The sequence below is a fragment of the Atractosteus spatula genome, chromosome 27 (genome assembly GCF_055471065.1).
Source record: "Atractosteus spatula isolate fAtrSpa1 chromosome 27, fAtrSpa1.hap1, whole genome shotgun sequence".
Classification (NCBI taxonomy): Eukaryota; Metazoa; Chordata; class Actinopteri; order Semionotiformes; family Lepisosteidae; genus Atractosteus; species Atractosteus spatula.
This window is the reverse complement of record NC_142732.1, coordinates 9,959,005-9,979,206: the sequence shown is the minus strand read 5'-3', so window position 1 is coordinate 9,979,206 and position 20,202 is coordinate 9,959,005. Positions and strand designations below refer to the sequence as shown.

At 51.8% G+C, this 20,202-nt stretch overlaps 3 protein-coding genes across 4 annotated transcripts in view; 2 read left to right on the top strand and 1 right to left on the bottom strand.

Moving 5' to 3' along the window:
• Window positions 1-156: 156 nt before the first annotated feature.
• LOC148814383 (rRNA methyltransferase 3A, mitochondrial-like) lies at window positions 157-6,263 on the bottom strand. Its single transcript, XM_088906554.1, has 4 exons — window positions 5,787-6,263; window positions 3,016-3,260; window positions 1,817-1,984; window positions 157-792 (listed from the first exon to the last, which is right to left on the bottom strand). Exons 1-4 carry the CDS (start codon window positions 6,239-6,241, stop codon window positions 227-229), a joined length of 1,434 nt encoding a protein of 477 aa, XP_088762680.1. The 5' UTR covers window positions 6,242-6,263; the 3' UTR covers window positions 157-226.
• Window positions 6,264-6,448: 185 nt separating this feature from the next.
• On the top strand, window positions 6,449-12,906 carry glod4 (glyoxalase domain containing 4). 2 transcript variants are annotated; one of them, XM_088906821.1, is made up of 9 exons: window positions 6,449-6,872; window positions 7,298-7,347; window positions 7,518-7,638; window positions 8,748-8,892; window positions 9,272-9,408; window positions 10,130-10,216; window positions 11,691-11,804; window positions 12,077-12,163; window positions 12,394-12,906. In XM_088906821.1, the coding sequence occupies exons 1-9, from the start codon at window positions 6,783-6,785 to the stop codon at window positions 12,457-12,459; spliced, it is 897 nt and encodes a 298-aa protein (XP_088762947.1). In that variant the 5' UTR covers window positions 6,449-6,782; the 3' UTR covers window positions 12,460-12,906. The 2 variants fall into 2 exon arrangements, with proteins under 2 accessions (XP_088762947.1, XP_088762948.1); XM_088906822.1 differs by lacking the exon at window positions 10,130-10,216.
• A 1,243-nt stretch (window positions 12,907-14,149) lies between these two features.
• The window catches only part of bltp2 (bridge-like lipid transfer protein family member 2), a 36,692-nt gene continuing 30,639 nt past the window's right edge, over window positions 14,150-20,202 (top strand). Inside the window, exons 1-4 of the mRNA XM_088907037.1 lie at window positions 14,150-15,297; window positions 18,508-18,634; window positions 19,247-19,296; window positions 19,600-19,741. Of these exons, the coding sequence (XP_088763163.1) occupies window positions 15,230-15,297; window positions 18,508-18,634; window positions 19,247-19,296; window positions 19,600-19,741 (387 nt within the window). The 5' untranslated portion in view covers window positions 14,150-15,229. The remainder of the gene's footprint in view (window positions 15,298-18,507; window positions 18,635-19,246; window positions 19,297-19,599; window positions 19,742-20,202) is intronic.

Sequence of the window (20,202 nt, the reverse complement as noted above, 5' to 3'; positions counted from 1 at the left end):
TAAACCCAGTGGTATGCGCCGAGATCTCAGATGTGGTTTGTTCCTGCCATCACTGAAACAGGCACAAAGGAAGTTTAACGTTAAACACGTGGAGCCTTGCAAACCGGCAAGTAACCGTAACCTCATGTTGTAAAAAAAAGAGGAGTAACGTGCTGCTTTGAAAAAGAAATATTTAATAGTGTATTAACGGTTAAATGGCCAAGCAGACCGGAGCACGGAGGGGCGGTCAGTGCCCTGCTGCCCTGGCCTCGGCGCTGCTGTGCTTGCCCCGCAGACTCAGCTGTCTCTTGGCTTCAAACAGCAGGATGCTGGCCGCCATGGCAGAGTTCAGACTGTCCACGCCGGGAACCATGGGAATCGCCAGTCTCCGCCCTCTCGTCCTCTGGGCCAATAGCAGCGCCTCCAGGCTGAGTCCGTGAGTCTCTCCGCCAATCACGACGGCGGTGTGGCTCCGGGCCCAGTCCTCGTGATACAGCTGGGCCTCCACCGCCGGGAGGGACAGCTGGGCCTCCTCCTCCTCCTCCTCCTCCTCGGAGTCGGAATCGGCGGGGGTCTCCCTGGAGTGGGAATTCCTCGGGCCGGGTCCGCCTTCTGCTTTGCGGGGTGCCGTGGAGGGCGCCCCCTCTCCAGGGATCTCCCCAGCAGGGCTGCAGTTGTCAGCCAGGTGCACGGTCACGGTCTCCTCCAGGAAACGGGGAATCTCGCTCCAGGGCAGGCCGGGAAAGATGGGGAGGCGGAAGTGGGCGCCCATGGCGGCTCGCAGCACCTTCGGCTCCCAGACGTCCACGCAGCCTGCGGGGTGAGAGGGGGACAGCGATGAGACCCCCAGGGCTCTTCTCCCGGAAGGGACCCCAGTATAAAATCCCCCCGGTGCAGAAGCCCCAGGGTGGTTACAGCCCCCCAGTCCTGGACGCCCACATGCCTGCTGGCTTCTGTTCCCTTACGCTGGTGAACGCTTCATTGATTTAACAGGATTATGGGGAACTGTCTGACTGTTCTCAGCTCTCAAACAACCAGAGGTTGACTTTATACTACTGCGTTTTCCCCCGTCAAATAAAAAGCCCAAACCTTTGAGTACAGAAAAACAGCAAAGGTTCCAATTGGGCACCATAATTCCATCAAGACTTCAATGTTGTAATTAAGCTTGGCTGGAATGAAAACCAGGAACAGGAATGGAAGCTGCTGGGCTAAGCAATGGAATATGGGCCACATCCGGAGAGTGCCAGGGGCTGCAGGTGGCTCTGTGGCTCAAGATCTGTGCCTGTGGCTGGAAGGTTGCCGGTTCAAATCCCGCAGCCGGCAGAGGAATCCTACTCTGTTGGGCCCCTGAGCAAGGCCCTTCACCCCAACTGCTCCAGGGGCGCTGTATAAACGGCTGACCCTGCGCTCTGACCCCAAGCTTCTCTCCCTGTCTGTGTGTCTCATGGAGAGCAAGCTGGGGTATGCTAAAGACGAATTCCTAATGCAAGAAATTGTATAGGGCTCATAAAGCAACATTATTATTATTATTATTATTATTATAAAGGACTATATGAGCACTGTGCAACACATCACCAGCCAGCAGTTCATAAACAAGCACAGAGTGATGTAGCGCCCTCTAGTGTGCACTCAGTGCAGCAATTCTCAGTGCTGTGTGTTGCTCAGTATTTGGGATACAACTGCTGGAAGAGGCCAGTTAACTGTAGAAGCATCCTGCACGTAGCCCTGGTGTGTCGACTGTGGTATATTCATCCCCCCACCAGGGCTGGATTTCCATGAGCTGCTGCCCCTTCCTGCATTTACCCCCCGTGTATCTGCCCCAGCTGCGCAGTCTCACCCCGGGTCAGCAGCACCCGCTGGCAGCCGGCGGCGGCGGCGCTGCGCAGGATGGTGCCCAGGTTGCCCGGGTCGCGGATGTTGTCGCAGACGAGGGAGAGGGGCAGGGCGTGCTCCCGCTGCTCCGGCGGGAAGGCCAGCCGCGAGGCCTCGGGCTGGGAGAAGATGGCTGCGGGGGCGAGACGAGAAGACGATACAGCCGTCAGCTCCCGGCGCCTCCCGCTCCGAGACGCCACCGCTGCCCGCGGCCGATCGGGGCAGCGGGCGGGGCTGCTGGTCTAGAGGGAGGTAACGGGGGGGGTGGACTGAGACCGGCTGGGGAGAGGGAGAGGGGTGGATTAGGGTTGAGGGAAAGGGGTGGAAGGGTGGATTGGGGATGGAGAGATGGAAGAGGGATGGAGGGGTGGATTAGGGATGGAGGTAGATTAGGGATGGAGGGGTGGATTAGGGATGAGGGAGAGTGATGGACTAGGGATGAGGGAAAGGGATGGAGGGGTGGATTGGGGATGGAGAGATGGAAGAGGGATGGAGGTAGATAAGGGATGGAGAGATGGAAGAGGGATGGAGGGGTGGATTGGGGATGAGGGAAAGGGATGGAGGGGTGGATTGGGGATGGAGAGATGGAAGAGGGATGGAGGTAGATAAGGGATGGAGAGATGGAAGAGGGATGGAGGGGTGGATTGGGGATGAGGGAAAGGGATGGAGGGGTGGATTGGGGATGGAGAGATGGAAGAGGGATGGAGGTAGATAAGGGATGGAGAGATGGAAGAGGGATGGAGGGGTGGATTGGGGATGAGGGAAAGGGATGGAGGGGTGGATTGGGGATGGAGCGATGGAAGAGGGATGGATTGATGGATTAAGGATGGAGGTAGATTAGGGATGGAGAGATGGATTAAGGATGGAGGTAGATTAGAGATGGAGAGATGGAAGAGGGAGAGTGATGGACTAAGGATGATCCAAAAGTGAACATCTTTGAAATCGCTCAAAATCTAAAGTTTTGCCTTTGGAAAAAAAACAAGGGAAATCACGCTTGATCACCACATCCTACCCATTTCTTCGGTGGTGAAGCACTCCTAAGGGACCCTGGTTTTAGACTCTGGGCTCACCTGAATCAACAGAACTGGTGCGCATCAGCATCTGCAAATCCAGTCGCTACTGCCCCTACAATCAACGAGCGACGACCGCGGCAAACAGGCTCACCTATGACCCCCTGCGGCGTCACCAGGTCCGACCAGAGCTTGACGTCCTCGAACTTGACTTTGACGAGGCTGGCGCGCCGCAGCTTGTCCGCCGGCAGCTCCCGCAGCCGCTCCCCGGAGCTGAAGAACAGCGCCTGCGGGAGCGCGCCCGCCGCCAGCGCGTCGCAGATCAGCCGCCGGCCCTCCAGCAGCACCTTCTGCTGCTGCTCGCGGAACTTCCGGGAGCGCGCCACGCTCGCCACCTTCCTGCGGGGACGCGGCGGCGGAGGTCAGGGCCCAAGCATCCCGGCCACAAGCCGTTCTCCCCCCCTACCCTAAGGCAAGCGGCACCGCACTGTTAAAGCACGGACCCCTAGACTCAAGAACAGCTTCTATCCCACTGCAGTGCAGTACAGCTCACGGCAATCTCTCGGATTTCGTACGCCAGCAGCCATCTCACCCTGCAGCTCACAGCTGGCAGCCCACTGGAGCTCAGCAGGTGGGAGCCTGGTCAGTACCTGGATGGGAGACTCCTGGGAAAAACTAAGGCTGCTGCTGGAACAGGTGTTAGTGGGGCCAGCAGGGGGCGCTCTGTGTGGGTCCTAATGCCCCAGTATAGTGACGGGGATGTACTGTGAACGACTATACTGTAAACAGGTGCCGTCCTTTGGATGAGATGTAAAACTGAGGTCCTGACTCTCTGTGGTCATTAACAATCCCAGGGAGTTTCTCGAAAAGAGTAGGGGTGTTACCCCGGTGTCCTGGCCAAATTTCCCCCTGGCCTTTACCAATCATGGCCTCCTAATAATCCCCATCTCTGAACTGGCTTCATCACTCTGCTCTCCTCCCCACTGAGAGCTGGTGTGTGGGGAGAGTACTGGTGCATCATCCAGGTGGGGCTGCACACTGGTGGAGGTGGAGGGGATCCCCATTACCTGTAAAGCGCTTTGAGTGGAGTGTCCAGAAAAGCGCTGTATAAGTGTAAGCAATTATTATTATTATTATTAATGCACTCTGCATACATGGTCTACCCTGTTTTTTTCTCACTACTACACAATTATCATTATGATTTATTATGTTTGTAATGTACCGTCTGTGTTGCGGTGTTGTCTGCTGTCGTGGGTTTGTCCCGAGAGATCAGCGTGAATAAGAACTCCAATGTACATCTACATACGGCAATAAACTCCTCTACTACTGTTGCTGGAGAACAGCTCCCCTCTGTTTCAGACATTTTTACTACTCGCTGTCTCAGGAAGGCTGGAATCATCCAGGATCATCCTGGTTTCTCACTTTTCTCCCCCTTTCCCTCTGGTGAGGGTTAAAGGAGCATAACGACATGAACGTCCAGACTCAGAGAGAGTTTCTTCCCACAAGCTGTCAGATTACTGAACTCTACCCCCTACCACTGGCTCACACTGATGGGGTTTTTCCCCACACTGCTTGTGCTGACTTGTAGTTAAGTTTGTTGTTGCACTGTGTTGATGTTTTTGGTGATTCCCTTAATGTCTTTGTATGGGAGCCCACATGCAAATAAGCGTTTCATTGCACTTGTGCCCATGACAAAATAAACTGAACTGACTGGGGAATAAAATACCAGGACAGCAGCGTGGGGCAGTGCTCAAGGGTCTGGACTTGTAAGTGGAAGGTTGAGGGTTCAAATCTCAAGTGGGATACAGCAGTAAGAATGCACAGCTGGATAAATGGTTTGGATAAAAGAATCAGCCGTATATCCTGGTATTTTAGGCATTCCTTGCATTTATAATGCACCTTCCACCCCAAAGCACTTCACAGAGAGGGGTCTCACTTCCTCACCCCACACATGATCATTAAGTGCAGTTGATTTCAGGGACGTTTCAGGGAACCCAGCTTAAGTCCAAGTGATTCTTCTGCTTTAGTCCAGTCAGCTGACAACTGAGACCGAAGGGAGATCTGAACAACAGTGGTTGATCCATCCATCTTCTATCTGTTTTTTTCCAGTCCAAGGCTGTGGGGGAGCTGGAGCCTATCCCAGCAAGCGGCAGGTGTAAGGCAGGACACAGCCTGGACGGGATTCCAGCCCATCACAGGACACACACACACACATCTGGGCTTGTTTTCCCAGAAGCCAATTAACCCACCAGTATGTCTCTGGACTGTGGGAGGAAACCCACACAAACACGGGGAGAACATGCAAACTCCACACGCACAGCTCCCCAGGCCCGTAACTGAACCCAGGGCCCCCGCGCTGCGAGGCAGCAATGCTGACCACTGTGCTACCACGGCAACCACAAATCCTAATCGACCTTTGAAGAGATTGTGTTCGTTTCTTTAAAATTTGGACCAAAATTTTAAAAAATTAAATCGGCATGCTGGTGATTAAGAGCGTGACTGGCATCAAAACCAGATGACACAACCACCCCCCCAGCCCAGAACTGGGATCACTGAGGCAAAGCCCATCTTGGCGGCACAGAGCACAAGGATAAATTCGTCCTGGGATGGACACCCATCTCTTTCACAGGACACGTCCCGGGTGTAGAGACACCATGTCTCTGGACCTGAGGAGGAGAGACCATGCAGACCTCACACAGAAGGCCTATACTGAGCAAGCTTGCCGAACATACTTGATATCTGCTGGCCCATTTAAGAAAGCAACCCAGACAAGTGCCCGTAGGTCGCGGATCTAAAAAAGCCGACCACATCACTATGAGATGTGCGTCTTATTCACGTCATTGTACTGCACTGCGACGGAATAAGAGGGGGCTCGCGAATCAAGCTCAGGGTGACAGCAGACGGATACAAACAGAGGGAACTCACGCCAGTCTCTTGTCTCCAGGGAAAGCCTTTTCATAGCGGAGCCCATGTAGCTCGTCGTGGGGATCGGAGACAGGGACAGAAGCTCCGCTCTTTTTTACCGATTCAGCCAAAGGCGGTCGCTTGCCTGCGGAGCCTATCGCTTCTTTTTTATTTTTTTGCCAGTACTTTGGAATGGATCTGCCCTCGACCTCGGATTTTGGCATATTATGAGCCTTCTCTGCGTTCTTCCTGGGGGTACTGGTGGCTGGCTGAGCCCGGATACCCGTTTTGTCAAACGATTTTGACTTCGACGGATCATCGGACTCATTTTCTGGATACAACACCCTAACTGGTCTCCGCCTCAGAGCCCTGACGTATCTCTTCGCAACAATGCATTGGTTTTCTTGCACCGTCAGAAATATATTTGACTCTAAGTTAAGAAGACCACGACTCGCACGCTTCAAGAACGCAGCCATATTTTTTTTTGCGCTGATAACTGATGACCTCACATCCGGTCTGGGTCATTCTATTTTCTACCCACATTCCTGACGTAAGGGCGGGGCATGGGAGGGGAGTGCTCTCTTACGACGAATAAGAGCGATCTACAGCAGCAATACGGGTGGAAAAAAAATACCCATCCGGCCTTGTAGGAGTTAGGGTGCGCAGATGCTCCACGAATCATCGAGAATCTGTTGAGTCTCCGCAAATTCAGACAGCGACATTTTTTTAGCAGTATATTCATAAACGACGCTGCACTGGAGACTACTGGGTGACTAAAGAATTATCCAGTGATTTTGCAAATAAAAACAGTTTAGCTCTACAAAGCAATTCCGCACAGGGGGTAGCGATACCAGAGATTATAAAGGGTGTGGTCTCGTGTTATACCTCAATAAAATCGGGGTTTTAATTGAAGAAGGGAATTGGCTTGTTTCTCCACGCGTCAGGTGACAAGGCGGTGTTAATCTATCGCCGAGTCAGAGCTGGGCGAGCGAGAAGATCGCACTGGCGGCTGTCATCATGACTCTCAGACGCGCTCTGCATTTTGTCTTTAAAGTCGGCGACAGGCAGAAGACCGCCACCTTCTATCGGGAGGTGCTTGGCATGAAAGTAAGGAAAGTCTCCTCCACAAAGTCCTGAAAGTGGAACTGCGTATGATTACACAAGCAAACAATGATTTTGTATTGCATAACACAGCGAATAGCAGCTCTTATCTGGGAATCTACGGGCAAAGTTACTTTACTTATACATCCGAGACAGTGATCTCTATTGCTTAAACTTTTAAACCTAATTTCACGTATAGGATCTTACAGTGTTTAAGTAAGACATTAGTACTGAGATCATCTGCAGGTCAGAAAGCAGAAAACAGTGTTGTTTAATGAACACATTGCGGTATTTAAAATCTTCTAAAATCGCAGCGTTGCCATGTTGTACAATAACAGTAACAGCCACTGGGCTGGCGTGCGCCGGAGACACATTGACAGCCCCAGCCTGGCCCCCAGTCTAACCAGTATCTCCTCCCGGCTGGACTGCAGGTTCTGCGGCACGAAGAGTTTGAAGAGGGCTGCAAGGCGACTTGTAACGGGTGAGTGTGAGGCGTGCAGGCGCTCTTGTGGGGAGAGCGGCGAGGGTTGGCGTCGCCCCCTGCTGGCATGTGTGCGTGCCGCGATGATGTGGGCAGAGCTTGGCTCTTGGCGCAGGTTCCTCCTGGAAGACGGCGTGTCTGTCTAACGCGTCTCCCGTGTCTCCCGTCAGCCCGTACGATGGGAAGTGGAGTAAGAGCATGGTGGGCTTCGGCCCCGAGGACGAGCACTTCGTGGCCGAGCTGACGTACAACTACGGCGTGGGCGAGTACCGCCTGGGCAACGACTTCCTGGTGAGCGGATCGGATCGGCCCCCTCCGGACTTCCTCTTTCCTTTAGCTTGACCCGAGAGTCTGCTGAGACTACATGTGACCGTATGTCCTCCGGGCCTGTGTTTTCCCATTCTGCTTGCCCTGTGCTTTCCAAAGGCCTGAAGGGCACTTCAGCGACTCGGGTGCAGCTGTCAGGCCAGAGCAGGTCAACCTAAGGGTGAAGTTAGTGCTCTAACTGCAGATCTTATCTACCTCTTTCTCTCTCTTATCTAAGGCAGAGGTGCTCCCTCCTGGTCCATTAGAGAACTGCTCTTTTAATAATAAGAATTAATAATTCCTTACATTTATTTAGTGCTTTTCTGGACACTCCACTCAAAGTGCTTTACAGGTAATGGGGATCCCCTTCACCACCACCAGTGTGCAGCCCCACCTGGATGATGCACCAGTACGCCCCACACACCAGCTCTCAGTGGGGAGGAGAGCAGAGTGATGAAGCCAGTTCAGAGATGGGGATTATTAGGCTATGATTGGTAAAGGCCAGGGGGAAATTTGGTCAGGACACCAGGGTAACACCCCTACTCTTTTCGAGAAACGCCCTGGGATTTTTAATGACCACAGAGAGTCAGGACCTCGGTTTTACGTCTCATCCGAAGGCTGGCACCTTTTTACAGTACAGTGTCCCCGTCACTATACTGGGGCATCAGGACCCACACAGACCTGCAGGGTGAGCGCCCTCTACTGGCCCCACTAACACCTCTTCCAGCAGCAACCTTAGTTTTTCCCAGGAGGTCTCCCATCCAGGTACTGACCAGGCTCACACCTGCTGGGCTTCAGTGGGGCTGCCATTTGTGAGTCGCAGGGTGATAGTTACCAGCTGAGGCCCAAATTAAATAGATAATTTCCCTACCTGTCCATCCCAAGTTGCAAATGCAGTTCTCGATGACGACTTATCCACTAGAAAACGCGTATGTTGAGCTTGGAATTTGATTGGCAAGTTGGTCTAACATTTGCTTCAAACAGGGCCATGCTTTCAAAAGCTTGAGGGATTGTGGGTTTGGTTTATGTGAACAGTGCCCCTGGGCTGTGGTCCTTGTGGAGAGTCATTGTTTTAAGGTGTGGTGTCCTGCCAGGGCCTGACCGTGTGGTCCAGTCAGGCGGTCAGCAATGCCAGGCGGCTGGGCTGGCCCCTGACCGAGGTTGGAGAGGGCACTTTCTTCACTGAGGCCCCTGGGGGATACCGCTTCTACCTGCTGGACAAGGCCCAGCCGGAGATGGGTGAGTGCCCGGCAGGGACGCGGGTGGGGTCGTACGTTCAAGAAGAGAGTCTCTACACCTGGGCTCAGAAAAACCAGACCTGAGTGGATGAAGCAACAGGTTTCCTCCTGCAGTTCTGTGGGGTACCGGCTTCCTCTGAAATAATTCCATGTGCAGAGTGCTGTGCAGTTACAGGACATAAATCTTCCCTTGCTGCCTGCTTCAGATTCCTGTAACTCTGGGGCAAAGTGAAAAGGAATAGGCAGTCTTGGATAGGCAGGGGTGTCGCTGAGATCTCTGTGGGTAGAGAGAGCAGGGCAGTGGGCCAGGAAGAGGCACTGATTATTCTGTAGGCTCCAGGGGAGTCTCAACAAGAGTTGGTGTCTCTTGTCTCTCCAAGATCCGGTGCAGAAGGTGAGCCTGGCTGTTTCTGACCTGCAGCGCTCCACACACTACTGGGCCACGCTGCTGGGGATGAGGGTTTTCGAGACGAACGAGGAGAAGAGGACGGTGTTGCTGGGCTTCGCCGAATCCCAGGTGGGCAGAGAGTACAGTTTCGGAACCGGGGCTGGGGGAACCGGTGCCAGATGCACGTCGTCTTGTGCCTTTCTGTTAATTAAACTGCTTACGCAGTGTGTGCGTTTGTGCAATGTGTGTGTGTACTTATAAACCATGTGCAGTGTGCACGTGTTCTCATACAGGGTGCGGTTATACAGTGTGCACGTGTTCTCGTACAGGGTGCGGCTATACAGTGTGCACGTGTTCTCATACAGAGTGCGGCTATACAGTGTGCACGTGTTCTCGTACAGGGTGCGGCTATACAGTGTGCACGTGTTCTCGTGCAGGGTGCGGTTATACAGTGTGCACGTGTTCTCGTGCAGAGTGTGGTTGTACAGTGTGCACGTGTTCTCATACAGGGTGCGGTTATACAGTGTGCACTTGTTCTTGTACAGAGTGCGGCTATACAGTGTGCACGTGTTCTCATGCAGTGTGCGGTTATACAGTGTGCACGTGTTCTCGTGCAGTGTTTGGTAGTACAGTGTGCACGTGTTCTCGTGCAGTGTGCGGTTATACAGTGTGCACGTGTTCTCGTGCAGTGTGCGGTTATACAGTGTGCACGTGTTCTCGTGCAGTGTGCGGTAATACAGTGTGCACGTGTTCTCAAACAGGGTGCGGTTATACAGTGTGCACGTGTTGTCGTGCAGTGTGTGGTAATACAGTGTGCACGTGTTCTCACACAGTGTGTGTGTGTTTGCAGTGCAAGTTGGAGCTGCAGGACATCGGGGCCCCGGTGGATCATGGCACAGCCTTCGGGAGAATCGCTTTCTCCTGCCCACGGGAGCAGGTAACCTCGGAGGCCAGCACCAGCGCCAGCGCACTCCGAGACGGAGTCAGTGCCTTCCACTGGGGTGGCTGTTTTCCCACTTAATCCGTGCAGGATAAGTAGGACGCGAGGTGGAAAAGCAGAACTGCCTTAAAGCAGAAGTGGCCGACCAGTTCATGCAGAGCTGCAGAGCAGCAGGTTTTAGGGAAGATCTCCTTAGGGCAGTGAGTTTCTAAAGATGCAAAACAAGAACCTTTGGTTTGAAAACCGCCACCCAAAGAGCGGAATGGAACATTGCTGAATTAACTAAGGAAATTACTTTGCTTCAGTGATTAAATCTAGAACTGTGACGTTGTGCTGTGAGTTGGGACGCCTGTAAACTCTGCTGCACTGCAGCTGTCCAGAACCAAGATCCTCTGAGCCTTTGCTGCTCTGAAGCTCAGAGCTGTGCCTGCTGACAGCAGGATTCATCACAGCATTCTCTGATAGAGAAGTCAGCTTTGCTTCTTCTTCCTTTGGTGGAGAGCTGTGGGTTGTTTCCCATTAAATTAAATGAGTGGAAAGCCGAGAGCTTTGAGAGGGATTGAGTGAATAAATAAAATATTTCTCAAGGGAGATTAGTAAGCTGCACATCTTTCAACAGAATAACTTGTTGATCAGTAACCCTACCAGATCAGGTGACATGACAGCCTTGTCTTCTTACTAAACAGGAGGATGTTGATCATGACCTTCCAGCTTCTGAGCTTCTATGCTAGTTTGATATTTTACTGTCTAAAAGAGAGACCAGACTCAGGCGAACCAAACCGGTCTCGTTCGTTTGTGCTGTCCTGAGCTGTAATGGCTTCTTGTCTGGGCAGGGAGTCACATGGCTCTTGTCGTCATTGTAGGAGGGCTGAGTGACGTCATGCCCCATAAAACAAACAAGACCAGTTTGGTTCTCTTGCGCCGTGCCGGGGAGGGGGGGGAGTGACGTCGCACTTCTGGATAAATAAGGCGCTATATCTCAGGAAGTACAAACACTACTTTCAACGGCACAAACCAGCTGAAATGGAGCAGGGAATAAGATAAGATCGCTTTCTTGGGCATAAACAATTTCTAGCATTAAGAATTTCTTTTTGCATACCCCAGCTTGCTCTCCATGAGACACACAGACAGGGAGAGAAGCTTGGGGTTAGAGCGCAGGGTCAGCCTTTTATAGTGCCCCTGGAGCAGTTGGGGTGAAGGGTCTTGCTCAGGGGCCCAACGGAGTAGGATTCCTCTGCCGGCTGTGGGATTTGAACCGGCAACCTCCCAGCCACAGGCGCAGATCCTGAGCCACAGAGCCACTGCTCCGCCCTTGGAATGCAATGGGTTTCAAAGTCTGTGCTCTTTGCAGGGTGTCCGGCTTCACAGAGCTACAGCAGGCAGGTCATGTGTTTCTTTGGAGCCACCCTGAGCCTCTGCCTGTTCTAAATGAGCTGAGATTTTTTTGGGGGGGTCTCCTCATTCTCTGCAGCTGACAGAAATCGAAGCACTGATGAAGAAGGAGAACCAGAAGATCCTCACCCCACTGGTCCGTCTGGACACCCCGGGGAAGGCCACAGTGGAGGTGGTGATACTGGCTGATCCAGTGAGTCAGTGGACACGCCGGGCACATTCTGGGCTGGGGTGGGGGGAGGTTTTGAGGGTGATGTCCTATAGTAACAGTGAGGAAAATTAATCAGACGTCCTTTAAAATGAGGTGAGCACTGGTCTGGAAATTAGAAGATGTGGTTTATGGATTATGGAGAATTATGGGGCCCTTATACCAGCACAAATACAATTGGAAAAGACAGGGGTGCTCCTTATCTTTCTTGTTGAAGGATCCTTCTTTTTCATGTAGTTTTCCACTCAATTCTCCAGGATGGCCATGAGATCTGCTTCGTGGGAGATGAAGCATTCCGGGAACTCTCTAGGATGGATCCCAATGGAAACTCGCTTCTGGATGCGGTGAGTGTTTCACGACGGAGTGATTCGTTTCTGTGCGTCGCGTTGGGGGGGGGGGGGAACCACCGGCTGTGGTTTTAGCATCTACCCCAACTTGCTAGATGGATCCCGTGGTCCTGTAGGATCCTGTGGACAAGCTGATTGGAGACAGCTGTGGTGCCGATTCCCAGGGAGTTTGGTGTGCCGAGGGAGTGTGTGGTCTAGGTGGACAGTGTGTGTTCCTGGCTTTGCAGGCGATGGCAGCCGACAAAAGCGCGGAATGGTTTGCCAGGCACAACAAGCAGAAGGCCTCGGCCTGAAGACGGGATTGGCGCAGACGACGGGGACGGGCCTGTCCCACCGGACACCGCAGCGCTGATGGGAGAAAGGCCCGGAACATTCCAGAACATTCTGCGTTTTCCACAGCGGAGCACAGTGCTGTCATTTGCGCTTGTTTTCCTGGGTGTTGCCAAACAAGGAAACGAGGTGTCACCTGCTGACATACACCGTTTTATTTTTCAAAATATCGGGACTGAGATTTTGCCAAGGGTTCCTGAATTGTTGAGTTCACACTTTGCGGGTGGTTACCGAAACGCACATTGGTCTTGACCGGTCTTTTACAGCCAAGTCTGGCCCGTGGAGAAGCTAGCTTCCTGTGAGGAGTTGGAAATTACGATATAACATGGGCCGTTGTTGGACTTCTGTAAAGACGAAACTGTGTAACACTTAAGAATCTGCTTGCTTCCAGATGAATAAAAGATTGGAAATATTGGTTGCTTAATTCCGGTGCGAGAAGTGTCACACGGTCTGTCTGACCCTGTTTTCCTAACAGCTCCATTTCTTGCGATCGTTTTGGACTCCTTGGCAGGTAACTTGTTTTCAGTGTGAGAAGTGGGTGGCAACAGACTGCAACATTAACATGCAGACTAGGGGCTAGGCTGGAACCACACAGCGAAGTCACTTCCTGTGACAGTAATTCTCCATGGCAATGCCTGCCCAAGCACATGACACAGAGGTCAGGCGCCCATGACTGTTCCCTGCTGTCTGTTCCTTTTACTCACCAGAATAACGGGTCACCAAATACTGCAGATTTCAGAAGGTCGCCAAGTGAGGGTCGCTGTTGCCAGTTTCAACCTTTAAAAAATTCATAGAGCAATTGCCAGGTGTTGAGAACGAAGATTATTCCCGACTAAAGGGGTCTCAGTTTACTGTCCTGCATTGAGAGATGGAGGGGTTTAGTATACAGTTACAGTAGTTGTTGACACACACACACACACCTGTATGGTCTTCGGACGCGTCGACAGTCTGGGATTCAGGTTCCATCAGTCGTCTTATCTTACAAGGGTCTCCGAACGGGGTGTGAGAGTTAATGAGGTAGGAAGGAATGGAAGGCCGCAGTAAAAAAATAAATCAACAAGGTCAGGGCAGGGGGATTGCTCAGATCCCCAGCTCCAGTCTCTGGGACAAGACAGCCTGTAGGCGCAAGAGATTCATCCAAACTGGGAATAGTGGTTTGCGGGTTATCCAACAATAAAGGAAAAGGTAACATCATGTCAGGTCATGTCTGGAACAGGACCATAGTAGGATGCTGAGACTACAACAGCCAGGCGATTTCAGGTTAATCCCACTGGGGCTGCTTGGTAGGAAGTGGAGACTTGGTTAGCTCCTTTTAAGCCCCTCAAAGCGTCCCCTGAGTGACCTGATTTCCCTTCCAGGGCACAACCATCACGTCTTTGTCAGCAGAGGCTCCGGGAGCTTGCAAAGACAGAAGTTTACTTTCATCAGTTGTGTGTGTGAGAGAGTTTTTTTTTTCCCGGTGCATTAAAGCAGAGAAAAGCGAGCGACGTGTAAACTCCAGGGAAGTAGACGGTTGGCCGCTTCGGTGGTTCTGCCGGTTGTCGGTATGGTTGCTCGAACTCCGGGATAGCTCACGCTCGGCTGGTAGGAGGAGCTCGCCTCTATTTTTTTTTCTCCCCACCTCAGCCGCTGAGTAAAACAACAACCGCCAGGGCTGTCCGGGCTCTCTGCTCCGGAATTTGCAAGCGGGGTGCCTAAAGAGACATTAATGGGAAACGGTGCTGGCCGGGAGCCCAGAAAGGCAGATATTTAACCCGGGTTGGTGGAGTGGCGGGTGGGACGGGGCCAGTGGCGGTGGCGGAGCCGCCTACCGGGGCGAGAGCTGGGCTCCAGATGGACGGAGGCTCCGGCTCTCCTCAGTGGGAGCTGTCAGAGGGGAGACGGCGGAGCGCCACCGTGCACAAGCGGGCGCACTGACTGACTGACTCCCTCCGGGACCGACGCTCACGCCTGGGGGTCCGTTGCGAGGGGGGGGGGAGACACGCGTGACCTGCCCCACGCCGTGCGGCGGGACGGGCGGCGGTGCGTGGACCGCGGGTGCCGAGCCTTGGGGTGGGGACGCAGGCGAGAGGCTCGCCGCGATTGGAAACAGAATGAGGATCCTGATGGGCTCTCTACCTGTTGACTTCTTGTTTTTCCTTGGCCGGGCCAGCGAGGGATGCAAATTAATTCTCGCTAGGTGGTGAGATGGAATAACGTAACCATTACCGTCAGGTGTAAGCGACACGCAAATAGCCACAGTTCAGCTATACGAACTGTATATAGTATATACTCGGTGCGAGTTTTTTATTTACTTGATGTTTTTTTTTTGTAATTTGTATTTTTCCACTGAAGTTTGATCTGGGCTTGTATTATTTTAGTTTTGCATTTTTCGTTTAGCCTCCTTCGTCACTTATCTGCAGGGAGTCTGCACTGTGCTTTTAGCTGCTCGGTGAAACCGTTCCGATTGCAAGTGGGTTGAGAAACAGTTCTGTCACCGAGCCCCGGCGAGGGACGTGTTGGAAGCGAATATCGCGGCAGTGGGTCACTAGCTGCTCCCCCAGGCTGGTCTCTGGGGCTGTTTGGTCCATTTCGGGGGAGGGGGGGGGGGTGCAGGTGCATCTGCTCTGTCTGTGGAAACGTGCCCCCGTGGCAGGGCTGGAGCGGACACGAGTCCGAGGAGTTGGGGTCCCAGGACACCTGATGGTCTGAATGCGGGGATCGATGTGACTTGGAGTCCGACGTCATCGCAAAATGCCTCTCGTGCTGGTCATTCTGCTGGCCCTGCTGCTGGTAGCCGTGGTTACCGTCACCCTCCTGAGGTAAGAAACAAGCACTAACGTCGCCGATCAATTACATGACGCCTAGATCTGAAGGGTCCGATTGTAAAAAACAAAAAGTGCATTCCCTGCTTCAGTACGCTGGGGCATCTACAGAAGCCCTACCCAGTTTCTTCTTATTTTACACACCAGGCGTGGCAAACTTGTAGTGGTTTTGCTCGGCTGTGATTTGGCGTGCAAACGCATCATTGACACGTGGTGATCCAGCGTCCGAGAGTTTGAGACGACTCCTGGATTGTGCACCGCCTGATGAGCACGCCTCACTGTACAGTTCTGGAGAAATTACAAGTGCAGTTATAGCAGCACTGCATTAGTATATGTTTTCTATAGTATTTTGTTTAGCTAATAATGATAATAATTTCTTACACTTATATTGCACTTTTCTGGACACTCCACTCAAAGCGCTTTACAGGTAATGGGGATCCCCTCCACCTCCACCAGTGTGCAGCCCCACCTGGATGATGCACCAGTCCTCTCCCCACACACCAGCTCTCAGTGGGGAGGAGAGCAGAGTGATGAAGACAGTTCAGAGATGGGGATTATTAGGAGGCCATGATTGGTATAGGCCAGGGGGAAATTTGGCCAGGACGCCAGGGTTACACCCCTACTCTTTTCGAGAAACACCCTGGGATTTTTAATGACCACAGTGAGTCAGGACCTCGGTTTTACGTCTCATCCGAAGGACAGCACCTTTTTACAGTATAGTGTCCCCGTCACTGTATTGGGGGATCACGACTCACGCAGACCGTGGGGTGAGCGCCCCCTACTGGCCCCACTAACACCTCTTCCAGCAGCAGCCTTAGTTTTTCCCAGGAGGTCTCCCATCCAGGTACTGACCAACCTCACACCTGCTGAGCTTCAGTGGGCTGCCAGTTATGAGTTAATAATAATAATAATAACATCACTTTATTAACCCTTTACAATTTCTTGCATTAGGAATTATCTTTTCGCATACCCCAGCTTGCTCTCCATGAGACACACAGACAGGGAGAGAAGCTTGGGGTCAGAGTGCAGGGTCAGCCATTATACGGCGCCCCTGGAGCCTTGCTCAGGGGCCCAACGGGGTAGGATTCCAGCCACAGGCGCAGATCCTGAGCCACAGAGCCACCGCTCCGCCCCAAATGTAGGGTGATATAGCACCTGGCTATGAAAATATGGTCTGAGCTCGTCTGCAGCTGGTTTTATTTGTGATCCAGACTGCCAGACACAAGTGCAGACCCAATACTGTACCAAAATACTAGGTAGTGGAGGGTTTCTGTGTGCATCTGGAGTTGTTCTTTTTTTTCCCTAGGCAGACCATGTTGTGAAATACTTGGTCTTTAATTTACACTTGGGAATTTTTAACTGAATCCAGGCTCTAGGAAGGAAGCTGTATGCAATTGAATCGCCATCTTTTCACACCTGCCTTGCTCAAGAGGTGTGAGGGGTGGCAATTTAATCTCAAGCCACATTTTCGAAGGAACCCCTTCCAGGTATCGGAGAAAAGTGGATCCTACAGGTGGAATGGTACTGAATTGGCAGCCATACTGAAGATAAACCTGTTGAACAATTAAAATCTTTTAAACAGGAACCACTGGTCCGATCCCTTGCTTTTACGGTACATGCAGCTTTGTGATACTGTAACTCGTTAACCACTGCTGTTACTGAAGAAGCAAAGGTCTTCTCCTGTTCCAGGCCCTCTAGTTAGTGCAGGTTTCGTCTCCAGCAGCGTGTGTAATGTGAGAAACGGCACAATTGGGCGTCTTTGTTCAGAGACACAAGTGCTGGCTTGTCTAAACAGATAATTGAATATGCAGTGAGCAAAAACATTAAAAATGAGTCATTCTCTGAATAGTTTGTATTACATCATGGTAGCTGGATGGTAGTGAGTGTTGTTTTGAACAAGTACTGTCATGTCTTATCTTGAGTGCACAGTTAAAAAAGCGAGTTCCTGAGTTTTTTGCTTGTGCATAGTCCGTGCACAGACCATCCTCCAGCCTTACACAGTTATTTGCTTAATGCACTTTGACGCCTAGATTCCACATCTATCCCCTCATGACTGCAGAGTCAACAAAAAACGTCTCTTGATTTTGCATGTTTAAAATGTTTTGCATGTGTGCCTTCGTGGTGATTCTGACGATAGCGTTTCCCACAGTCTGTGCCTTAAAAACTAAAATGAAAAAGCAAATGAGAGAAACCCAGGAACTTCCTTGTGCATCACTTAACACCAGACATTAGGGTTTTTGCATTAGATATTAGAGCACTAACCCATCATCAGCTCCAGGAACTGGCTTTGGTTCATGATCTTGCAGGAAGCAATTATTGCTTAATTCCACTGTGTTGGGTTCTGATTAAAAGCCTTGTGTTATCTGATACAAAACATGAAAAGGACAGTTATTCTGTTGTGCACTCACTGGCCAGCAGATAGTTTTTGAGAGTTCAGCAAATTCAAAATCATTGTCAGACAGTGGGTCCGAAGACTGGGGATTGTGGAACACAAATATTATTATTATTAATATTCCTAATTCTTTACACTTACACAGCCCTTTTCTGGACACTCCACTCAAAGTGCTTTACAGGTAATGGGGATTCCCTCCACCACCACCACCACTGTGCAGCCCCACCTGGATGATGCACCAGTACTCTCTCCACACACCAGCTCTCAGTGGGGAGGAGAGCAGAGTGATGAAGCCAGTTCAGAGATGGGGATTATTAGGAGACAATGACTGGTAAAGGCCAATGGGAAATTTGGCCAGGACACCGGGGTAACACCCCTACTCTTTTCAAGAAACACCCTGGGATTTTTAAATTACCAAAGAGAGTCAGGAATTCTATTTCATGTCTTGTCCGAAGGATGGTACTTTATTAATAGTATAGTGTCCCCGTCACTGTACTGGGGTATTAGGACTCACATAGACACAGACAGCAGGGTGAGCACCCCTACTGGCCCCTCTAATACCTCTTCCAGCAGCAGTCTTAGCCTTCCCAGGAGGTCTCCCATCCAGGTACTGGCCAGGCTCACACCTGCTGAGCTTCAGCTGGAGCGATGCCGACCCAACACTGTGCAGTTGTTGCTTTCCAGCTAAAGCACCACCTATAGCAGGTAGCAGGCCTCAAGGCTGAGGTGGGGGAAACTGCTGTACCCCAGCCTCCTCAGGGATGGCTTCTCATCGTGCTCTTTCTCTCTCTCTCCCCCCCCCCCCCCCGGTGCAGGTGGTTTGTGTGCCGCCTGGCTGGGCGGTTCTGCCGCAGCAAGCTCAATGCGGAGCTCAGGATCAAGTCAGTCGGGTTCTTCTCCGTCCACGGCATCAGCATCCAGTTCCGGCCGCAGCAGACGCTGGTAGGTGCTGAGGCTGCGCTGCTCCGGGCCAGCCTGCTGTCCATTCCGGGCTTTTCATTTTTCTGCACAACTTGCGACGCTTAGCTCCAGACTCTCAAACCGGCCGGTGCAGTGAGGGGGATAATCCATCTCTGTCTGGAGCCTGAGCACGTCTGCCCGGAGTGGGTGTTCACACACGCACAGCACAAGACATGATAAGGACACACCATTTGCGTTTCTGTGTGCGAGTCATCTGAGCTTTAGAATGGATTTTCATGCACCTTACTTTACTCAGCACGTGCAAATCCTCACACTAGAACGAGCAGGTTAGCAGTTAAAGCCCCAGGTGGCTTTCGTAGACTAGGGAGTAAAAGTTCAGAGCCAGATGTCGAAAGTCCAAACGACCTGCATCACAGCGCCCTGACACATGATAGCTCCCTGCCATTTCAAATTCACTCCAAGGTGCTGACTACTCCATTTGTGGCTGCTCCCAGCCAGTTAATGATTGTGGAATCGTGGTTTCTGGCGGGGGGGGGGGCAAATATTTTTACTGCTGCTTGTTTTGTGAAAAGCCTCGGTTTCTTTCCTCCTCCTGCTCAAGCCTCCTCTCCGTTTTGCTTCTCTGCCACACAGGAAATCGACAAGATTTGGGTTTCCTGCATGCTGTTCCGCCAGGACATCCCGTGAGTGTTCACAACAGCACGACTGGAAGGAGACCGGTCTCCGGATGTTGCACAGCCAAACAAGGGCGTGAGCTCATCTGTGTCAAAGGCTGCCAAGAGCCTGCTGTTATTACCTGTTTCCTGCCAAGTTAGTCAGTTGCTCTCGCAAGGCCGTGTAGCACTCTCCCACCTGGAACATCACTGTACCCTTAAACAGAGTTAAATTTCTTTAAGGATCTCCGCAAAGATCCCCTCGAGTTCAGGCCTCTCTGTGTGATGGCGATAGGCTGATGCAGCGTTTTGGGTCTCGTTGTGGTCTCTCAGACGGTACCTGGCGCTCTGCGTGGGTGAGGCCCGCATCCGCATGGACCTTCAGGACACCCCAGCGCCCCTGGACTTCAGAGGTCAGGGGGGACAGACGGGAAAACTGCCGGTCAGCCCCTCCGTCCTGCGCTTCTTCTCTCAGGTACGGAGGCGCCATGGCTGCTGTCGTAAACCGCTTACAGCGCAGGAGAGCACAGTGTGCTTGGTGCCCTGCTGTTCAGGGTGGTATTGCACCACGGTACAGGTGTGACAGACTAGTCTGGGGGAAGGGGTGTCCATTATTGACAAATATCCATTAAATCACAAGGGTTTTCCAGCCCCAAAACACACTATTTTATGAGAAAAATACACAGTACATTTATATATCTTTTGACGTATTTGTAAAGTTAACTCTTGCAGACATCACGGTCAATGAAAATTGTTCTTGTCCCATTTTTATCCTGAATATGCAAGCTGTTTATTTGACGTCGTAAGTGTACAGTATAAAATTTACCCGAGAATACGAAACAAAAACCACACCCATCATAAGCAATTCACCTACCCCTATAGGGCCCCATTGATATTCCTGAAATTTTTACCAGTGTAGTATTTTTACTTTGCTTT